Source organism: Nicotiana attenuata, unplaced genomic scaffold, assembly GCF_001879085.1.
Source record: "Nicotiana attenuata strain UT unplaced genomic scaffold, NIATTr2, whole genome shotgun sequence".
NCBI lineage: Eukaryota > Viridiplantae > Streptophyta > Magnoliopsida > Solanales > Solanaceae > Nicotiana > Nicotiana attenuata.
Genome location: NW_017674223.1, coordinates 81,803 through 91,465, shown reverse-complemented (window position 1 = coordinate 91,465; position 9,663 = coordinate 81,803). Strand labels below are relative to the sequence as shown.

At 37.3% G+C, this 9,663-nt stretch overlaps 1 protein-coding gene across 3 annotated transcripts; it reads left to right on the top strand.

Annotated features, from left to right (window-relative positions):
• Positions 1-1,220: 1,220 nt before the first annotated feature.
• Positions 1,221-8,109, top strand: LOC109218228 (F-box protein At4g02760-like). Of its 3 annotated transcripts, none has more exons than XM_019382582.1 (13): positions 1,221-1,708; positions 2,451-2,626; positions 3,018-3,215; positions 3,361-3,471; positions 4,216-4,301; positions 4,391-4,512; positions 6,467-6,531; positions 6,625-6,697; positions 6,799-6,861; positions 6,963-7,027; positions 7,107-7,181; positions 7,343-7,525; positions 7,709-8,109. In XM_019382582.1, exons 1-12 carry the CDS (start codon positions 1,334-1,336, stop codon positions 7,473-7,475), a joined length of 1,542 nt encoding a protein of 513 aa, XP_019238127.1. In that variant the 5' UTR covers positions 1,221-1,333; the 3' UTR covers positions 7,476-7,525; positions 7,709-8,109. The 3 variants fall into 3 exon arrangements, with proteins under 3 accessions (XP_019238127.1, XP_019238126.1, XP_019238125.1); XM_019382581.1 differs by having other exon boundaries at positions 7,301-7,525; XM_019382580.1 differs by having other exon boundaries at positions 7,271-7,525.
• The last annotated feature ends 1,554 nt before the right edge of the window (positions 8,110-9,663 follow it).

Sequence of the window (9,663 nt, the reverse complement as noted above, 5' to 3'; positions counted from 1 at the left end):
AAAGGCTGATACATATGCAACCCCTTAAACTTGTCATGTTTTTTCATTTAGACACCTAAATCAAGAATAGTACCTATTGAACACTTAAAGTTGATAGAAACTGTGTCTATTAGACACATCTTGGTGATATGGCATGGAGTGTGCATTACACTGCCTTTGAGAGCGTGAAACAGCCCAAATATTTTTTTTTAGATTTTTTTTCATCTCCTTCATTGTTTCTCCGTTGCCACCATCTCCGACATCTCAACCACCACCGTGCCATCTCCACCACCTACATAGAGACCACCCTAATGGTACGAAAAAAATAAACTTACAAATGTGTACGATGACATAAACTTAGATCGACAACAAAACTAATGCTTAAAAGTCAACTACTAGTATTATTGATGGAATCATGCCATTTTTGAAGAGAAACCTACCGCTGCTCGCCATTGTCGCCTGAAACAAGAAGGTGAATTACCTATTTCCTAAGTTGGGGATCTTAATGGTGTTAACAATTGGTGGGTGTATACTCTTTCTCCTTGAAATTATTTTCTGTCAAACTCCGGTGAAGTTCTCTACGAGCCTTTTCAGATTTTCTGGGTTTTATTTTGCATGATTTCGTATTATAAAGTTGATTTTAAGAGAGGAACATGAGTTAGAAGATCGGGCGATTACCGGTTGGATATTTTTCGGCGGAATTCCGATGAGATTTTTCACCATTATTGGGCCTGATAAGTTGTAACAAAGTGTTTTGTGGGGGAGAGGGCTATGGAGAAGAAAATAAATAAGAAAAAGATCACCGGAATATGTTCCAACCACCGTCGACTCCGGTCATCTCTTTCTTTTATGATGGTCTCCAAGTTTTTGTCATGGACTCATGATCATCAGCCTTTCTCGTGAGAGGCAACGAGACAGAAGGGAATTGGTTGGAAGGGATCTTCTTTGACACGTCATTTTTCTTTCCAAATGTATCCTTTTTATTGGTTGCACTTTCAAAGTCAGATGTGTGACCTTCACGCGTTTAACGTATGAGCATATTATTAAAAATGTGTTCAATAGATACATTTTACACTTAAATCAAGTGTTCAATAGGTACTACTCTAAGTTTAGGTGTTTAAATGAAAAAACTTAAACAAGTTTAAGGGGCTGCACATGTATTTTGTCAAAGTCAAAACGGGTCAACTGAACGGTGGGAGTAATTGGCAAGTCATGTGCATGCGATTCCCATTCCACGTCGGAATATTCTACGCAGACGTGTCCCCATAATTTTTCTTAATCCGTACATCACGAATTTCTCATTACCACTTCACTTCCCGGGCCCACTCTCAATCTCTCGCGCCTTCCGCTCTTCATGGATACTCTCCTTCTCCGCCGCCAGTCGCCAGCGCTGGCGATGGAGTCACCGAACCCGAACCCGAAACGTCCATGCTGCTCCGCCACTTCTGGCTTAAACCCTAAATTCACCACCAGTTCCAATGGTTTCAGTTCCTATATCGATCACGACGTGCTATTGGAATCGTTTCTCGGTCTCTCCGATTCCTCCTTTGACCTCTCCTTCAATCGGCTTCTCGGTTCTAAAGCTTCCGATTCGGAACAAAATGATATGATAAACCGCGCACTTCGATTAGGATCTGCGCTTCTCGAAGCTGGCAAACGATCTGCCCGCGCGCGCGATTCCATGCATAACGCCGTCGTTTGGGCTCTTCCCTCCGATCTAACTATAAAGGTATGTTCTATTCATACATACCTTCTTTTAATTATTGGTATATACGTAATTGTTACAAATTGGAAATGTGTGTAGCTTATAGTTACTAATCTGAATTTGCTAATGCTTATTTTTTGCTTAGTTATTTTTCCTTTTCCAAAATTTTATTCTTTTGTTTCTGAGCTGGGAGTTTGAAATGTGTGTAGTTTGCCTATTCATTTCATGTTCTTTTTTGTGTAGAGAATTTATCCTAATGGATGAATTATTTTGAGAGCTGTTTGTTTTCAGTAGATGGTGTTTATTAAATAATCTCGTTTATTATTAGTTATGTAAAATCAGTGAATAGGATTGCTCTGGTTCGGCTTCCATTCTTAACTAATCCTAGTGAAAGTAAGCCACTAGGATAGCTTTTGAAATGTGCTTTTGTTTCATTGTTAGAATTTTGAGGTCTATATTGTTGATACGTGATAGTTGTACTAAGTACTCAGATATTTGGTTATCATTGAAGATTTTTATAAATTGGTTCATATAGAGTAGAATGCAAAGAGAGTAGTTGGGGTTGAGGCATAGTTGTTCGAGTTGCTTGATATTTTTGTCTGTCTGGGGAACGATGAATACTTGTATTATCATGGCATTACAATGAATTGGCGATAAAAATTCTTGATGGTAAGGTGTTGGCTATTACTAAATGTACAGTTGAGGATGGAAGCAATTTGTGCTTATGAAAATAAGATAATGTTTTGGTGGTTATTTTTTTGGGCAGGTGTTTTCATTGCTTGACACCCAGAGTTTATGTTATGCTGCGGTCACATGTTCCTTTTTCAAAAATTGTGCCGCAGACCCTGCATGCTATGCTAATGTTGACTTGATCACAGTGGTTCCTAGAGTCAATAATGCTGTTGTGGCAACAATAGTTCACCGTGCTGGAAATGGACTCCAGTAAGAGAATTGCCGTCCTCTGCTTCATAACTTCAATCTTCTTCCTTTTAAAGTTATCTTCAGTTGGTTTTAAAATACTAATTCACATAAGAGCGCCGAAGAACAATAGTGAATTGAATATGCTGAAAAATACTGTTATAACTTTAGCGCTACAGAGTAGACCCATGGAAACATGTTGATTTAGGTCTTACACGAGAAAATGTTATGTAAGAGAGTGAGTAGAGGATGGTAACTACCTTATTCTAAGAGGATATCGCAAAGAACATTGGATTTAAGTGCACAAAAGTGGAATACTTGAGATGCTATTCATCTTGACCTCAAAAGGCTGTTATACAAAGAATATAAATTGGTATTTGCACTGGTGGACAAACATTGACTTTACTGAATGCAGGTCTCTGAAGCTGGGCTTTGTACCTGGCCCACTTGCTGCATCATCGGGGTCTTCTCAATCAGTGGTTAATTTTATAAGGAAATCTACAGATGCTGCAGGATTCTCATGGAATAATAAGAGGTCCAAGCAGGGCAAAGAGTATTCTATTCTTACAAGGTCTTGCCTAGCACCTCTGAATGCTAATAATGGAACTCCAGGGTATTGCTCCATTCTTGATAAAGCGATGTTATGTAATTTTATATACTGATTTTGTATATATAAATACTGTATAATATCTGGTTATTTATTAATTAAAAGCTGAGGTACTAAGTTGCTTCTTCGCTCTGCCTTGTTGGAAAATAAGGGCTTGCTTGAGAAGGTTGCACCTGTACAATATTGAAAGACTGGACAATATTGCACTTAACGCTGCATTGTCAGCCTGCCCATCTTTGCTTGATCTGGAAATTGTTGGCCTGTAAGTATTGGAACTAATAGTTTCTTCTGTTTTATTCTTTTTCGGTCCAAAATTGCTTATGCATTCTGCTGAAAAGTAAGTAGAAGTACCATGGATTTAGTGCCTTCATGTTTGATTGTTGTTTTTTGACTTTCATTGAGAGGCTAAAGGCATTCATGAACAGGTTCTTGGTGGGGTATTTCTTTGTCTTATTAATCACTCAAGATAAGCATTTGAAGTTAAATAATAGGTGGCAGCATGAGTTCTCTTTTAGTTGCTTTGTGGGAACAACACAAGTATAGCCTCATGTTTTCAGTTTGTGTTTGTTATTATTGTGAACAACACAGAGCCCAAGTGATTTAAGTACTTCGTCTGAAACACCATATTTTATATCACATGTTTCCGGTTTGTGTTTTTCATTCTTATCAACAGTAGATTCCAAGTAATTGAAATACTTTGTCTGAAAGTCATTCGTTTGTTCAAGTAAAAAGCAAATTACTTTCTTTGTCAAAGAAAATAGAATAACTCCCTACTTTTTAGTTCCTTCTGTCACAACTCATTTATATTGTTGATCATTTACTCTGAATTCTTTGACAACAACATGGATAGTACCGGGGATCTAATAAAACCATAATTTGTTTATACTAATTTCTAGTACAGTCATGATAAATTCTTATTCTTGTTTTTTTGTTTTGTGAGGGAATGGCTCCATTTCTAGTTTCAATGACAGTGATTATAACATGAAATGTTTTGTTCATCTGATAGTCATGTGGAATTAAGGCAGACACTGGAGTCTATAAGTAAATTTTGTCCCCTGATTGAGCGTCTATTCTTTGAATCGTCAAAAACAGGTGCATTCTTTTATCTATCTATTTGCTTTTCTTTTGCTTTCTCAATAGCCATTTAAAGAATTTTTTCCATATTCCACATTTGTATTCAGGTCGAGACGACAGTTTGAAACTGCCAACATGCAGTGATCTAGTGAGCAATTGTCCTCACCTATCTTCATTGGCCCTAAGGGGATTTAAGTTGCATGATTATAAAGCTCGCATACTCGTTAAGGTTTGTTTTTCGAGAATGAAGCTTTTCAGTATATTGATCTTCTTTTGCGTTTCTATCCAGCGTTTCAATGCCTTGTTTGGGTCTGTATGCCGTTCAATTGGAGTTACGCGGTGTGTAGCCATGTCTTACTATACAACTTGAGTCTAGTGCAATGAAGCTATTTGAAGCTGACTTGCTTCTAGCTCTAGCAAGTACCTAGCGCTGTCAAAATAAAAAGCTAATGTCTCATGCTATACTATTTCCTTTGTTGGTACCAGAAACCAGTCTAGACTAGCCAATACATGAATTTTGAGTTTAATCTTGTTGACATTTGTCAATGGTGCTGATTCTTGCTAATTTAAGGTGAGTTGACAACTATATTAGAAGTTGCACGGTGAAGCTACTACTTTTGTATAGACTATCAACACTGTTTTTGCGAGCTCGACTTTATCACTTTAAGCTTCATGCTGTATAACACAAAGATGGTCGCATTGAGATTGTCTGCACCATCAGTAACATTATGCTTGTTTTCATCAATGCATCAAATTTCCTGAAAACTTGGTACTTTTTCATTTGCCATTTGTAAAGATAAGGAAGCGTTCATCAAGTTTTAAGAATTTTCTTAATACTTGCTTTGTCTATGGTTTCAAGGCTCATCCAGACCATGTGGCTGAACTGATGAGATCATTGACTGGTGTGTTCGGCAGCCTGGAAGGGAATACTCTATTTTATGTTTGACAGATTCCCCTAGATTTAGTATAACCACATCTGCACAAGTTTGTTGATCAGACAAACGAATGACTCAGATCAGTAATGCAGAAAAATAGAGTGAAGTTCTTAGATAGGAAATAAGGCTTCAGAGATATAGATAAACACTCAAGATAAACTATTTTAGCAGGGAGGGAATTTTTTCCTGTGTTGACACTATTCATATTCATTTAATTATACACCGTCCAATTCTGATTTTTCGTGGTTGTAACTTGAACTACTACTTGTTGATCCAGTCATTTACCTGGTTCTAGTGATCTCTCTATGTTAGCTAGGTGCAAAGCTGGCTTGACTGTAAATAGTTTAGTTTACTGAAGAAGGAACTACAGAAACCTCTCCTCTTTTGGGGATGTATGGAAAGACTGCACATTGGCCTCATCTCAGAATTGCTATCTGTTGAGCATTTATGTGTATGTTGTTGCCATTTCTCTCTTTTGGCCTAATTGATAAACTGTCATTGCTGCACCTAACCGCGAGGACATGACTAGCGATAGGAAGGTGTGGATGTAGAGAGTTAAGGTGGTGAGTTGACAGGTAGCTGTGAGTTTACCAGTAGTACTAGTACTATTCCTGTATTCTTTATTCTTGGTTCTTTATTACTTTGTTATGTCACTCGCTTCCATTACTTATTATATTACTGCTGTTATTACTATTCTTGTATTCTTTTATTCTTAGTTCTTTATTACTTTGTTATGTCACTCGCTTCCATTACTTATTATATTACTGCCGTTATTGCTTGTTGTTGTATTTTTACCGTTTCTTTAGCCGAGAGTCTATCGGAAGCAGCCTCTCTGCCTTTATAGGAAGGGGTAAGGCTGCGTACATACTACCCTCCCTAGACCCCATGTATGGGATTAAGCTGGGTTTGTTGTTGTTGTTGTTGGCCTAATTGATAAACTATTCAGCTTGTGACATACTTAAGCCAAGAAAAAGTTGAAATGCTATGCCGTTAGCAATTTTACCCCTGATGTTGTTATTCACACTGGAACTTAAATGTTCTGTAGACTTATAATTTATCAGGTAACTTGAGAAAATTTCTGAAGTTAGACCACTTTTGTTCGAGTTGGATTTTTCTACTCTGTGTTAGAGTTTAGGAGGTGTGTCAAGCTATGTGTCAATCATGTAAATGTTATATTTTGGGCAACTACAGTGGTTGCTTTTCCAAGGGAACCTCATTGTACAATCCTCGGTTTTGTTTATTTTGTAGGGATTTCGTAAATTGAGGTACATTGACTTTTCAACATCCTACTCGATTACTGGCGCTTTTCTCAAGTAGGATTCCCATTAGGCCCTCCGACTCAAGTTTTTATATGAACTTACGATCTTTTTAGCACTATTTTTATTCTAATAGCATTCATATTACAGGAATCTAGGAGGCAGTGCAGGTGGGGGCTTACTCCAGGTATTGATTTTGAGGGATTGCATGCATTTGAAAGAAGTAAGTGTTCTTTCCCCCGAAAATCCTCATTTCCCATATCTGGTAAATAAATGGGGAAGTAAGTCAAGAAAGGAAGTGGTCTTAACTTATGTGGACTGTAGGTAGAAGTAGCAAGGCTATTAGCAGCAGTGCTTGCAGGGGATTTTGGGCATCTTAAATATCTTGTATGTATAAACTTCTGCTCATAACAGTCTTATTAAGAAATTTTCACCTTTCGTTTCTTGTTCTCTTTATTGATGGTTTCACTTGAACTGCTTTCACGCAGGATATATCAAATCGAGAGGGCCTGGTATCTGAAGGTGACTGGTATCGTCGATGCTACAGCCGTAGGTAGTACAACTTCTAGATAAACTTTTCAACATCATTAAGAAGATAGACTTTTGACTTTCTGGTTGTGTGTGCCAAGCAGCTTTATTCCTATAGAGCGATTGTCAGAAGAAAGGCCCGATTTATGTGTTTTAGCAGAGTTTTCTTTGGAAAGCAGGTTGGTTTGTTCTTCCATTACTTGAACATGAAAATAATTGGTGATCCACCTGTGCTATTTATTTGTTTCCCTTTATCCGTCTTTCACAGCTTTAATGATGTTGAACAACATAACAACAGTGATGTGAATAGCGAAATTAACTCCTCGTCACACTTGAGCAGTCTTGCATCTGATAGCTCTTCATTCATGAGTACATCAGAGAGCAGTGATAGTAGTGATCAAGGTAGTGGCAGCGAGGATAGTTCATTCATGTATGAAGAAAGCTCAGATGAGGTGGACCAAGGTTCCATCTAAGGTGGAAATGCCCTTTTACAAGTGTTGACTGCATGACTACCGTGTATTTGGTATTGCCTCTCTCTCTCTCTCTCTGATTCCCCTTTCCCTGGTCCTCCCTTAAAAGTAAAACAAAAGATTTCAATCTGCAAGAAGCATTTCGCATCCCCAGAGCAAGTGTTGATAATGCTACTCTGAATTGATTGTGTTGCCTATAGAGCTGCTTATTTAACCGGTTTTGATGTTGATATCAGCATTTTTCGGGGAGAGTATTCCATAGTATAGCAGCTGCTGGTGGTGTTGAACGTGAGAAGATGGTAGAGCCGAGTTGAGAGAGAATTCGCAAGCTCACGTCATCTCTTTGTAGCTGCTTCATAAGGTAGCCGGAAGTTGCTTTACTGAAGCAATACAATGACACCGATTAGTTTTACCTAGATAGAACAAGGACAGCTTTCTGTTCTTTCTTTCCCTTATTGAGCATACAGGCAATCTGTCTCAAGGTCTCTTATGTGATGAAGTCACCAATCAGTTGTACACTGCTGATCAATTTTTGCTTGAGATGTGCTTACAAGGCTGTCTTCCTATATCTATGCTAATAATTGAAATGCTGTTATCAGATAATAAAAAACTCAGCATCATAATTCTTAAAGGTGGAGACTATAATGTTTTGCGGCATTTTTCTATACTTCTGATCTTTACTCTTTAGGATGAGAGGTTGGGGATGGAGACGTCAAATTGGCCCAAAAAATCGTGACGAGACTTACTGCCTGGGTCGGACAGGTCGGACTAAATATATACATATCGATGGGTCATTTTAGTTGCTTGGAACTTGGATTAATTCTAGGTAGCTCAAGTCAAACCATAAAAAACTTTATCAAAAAGTATAAACATTTGTTTGTTTAGTCAATTGGAATAATTCTGGATAGCTCAAGTTAACCCATAGAAAAGTTCTCTCGCTGCGTTTATAATAAAATAAAAATTGTCTTGGTTTAATTATTAATTTTTTTCTAAAACTTGTGATGCATTTTTAGTTTAGTTGACTCGATCCATATTGTTCCAAGTAAACTTTCGTGCATGATAAGATTATATGATTTGGTTTACAAGAAAAATAACTTAAGAAAGCTTGATAAGTTAGTAAGTTACGGCACTATGGCTGATCAATTTTGAGATTGTTTTTGTTACATAAAAATTTTGTAACTTCCTAACGTACCTTGTTGATGTTTCTATACAACCATCATTGTCAGTACTGTAGTACATTTATAACTAAGAAATCTTTCGTTTGAAAATCAATCTTACATAGTGTATTGGTCCAAATTTGGACAACTTGATAACTGCAGATAAACAGGATCGAGGACGAGGTCGACTACGGTATAATAGCGAGAAGTCGTCTCCAGAAGGACTATCGCTAAGGACGAGCAAATGGAGTAAAGAAGTAACGGTAGGATAGATTTAGAAATAGCTATAAGGAATATCCCTTTGGATATTCCTTATGTTGTACTTCTTAGGGTTTCTTGGGGATATCCCCTATAAATCGGAAGAGATAGAGAATAAAAAGGGGGATCTTCACTTCTTGATAAGAGCATTTTTTAAAGAGTTGACTTGAAAGAATATACAAATATTGTCTTGCTCACTGATTCTATAGCTTTATTCACGTTATTCATTCCTTGTTCACAAGATCCAGAGATTCCTTATCCATCCACATTTATCTTAATTCCACGTGCTGTCAGGAAGGAGAGTCATCCAAACTGTCTAACATTTGGGTGATAAATACCTCTTTATTATATTTATTGCCATTGTCTACATTTATTGCATGTTCTTATTACAAATTCATTGATAAACGTTGAACACGTGCCTGATCTTGTTACTCCTAAATATGTCTAACTCCGCGGATCTGTTCGAGTTTTTTTATCTAGATATGATTATATTTAACTAGGATTCATCCTCTATCTCATCATTAATTAGTTTAACAAAGAGTTTAACACTTTTTGGTCAAACAATTTTGTTGCCGTCTGTGGGAAGTTTCTAGTTAAATTTTTAGTTCTTTCTAGATTAAAAAAAACAAATAACAACAACATCATCCATCTTTTCCTAGTTTGCACGAACTAACAATGGCAGGAAAAGGAGATGAAAGACTGAAAGCAGTAGTAGACGTCACTGCCAACCTCTTGAACACCATCAACGAGGTTGACAGAGAAGGCGAAGAGAACAC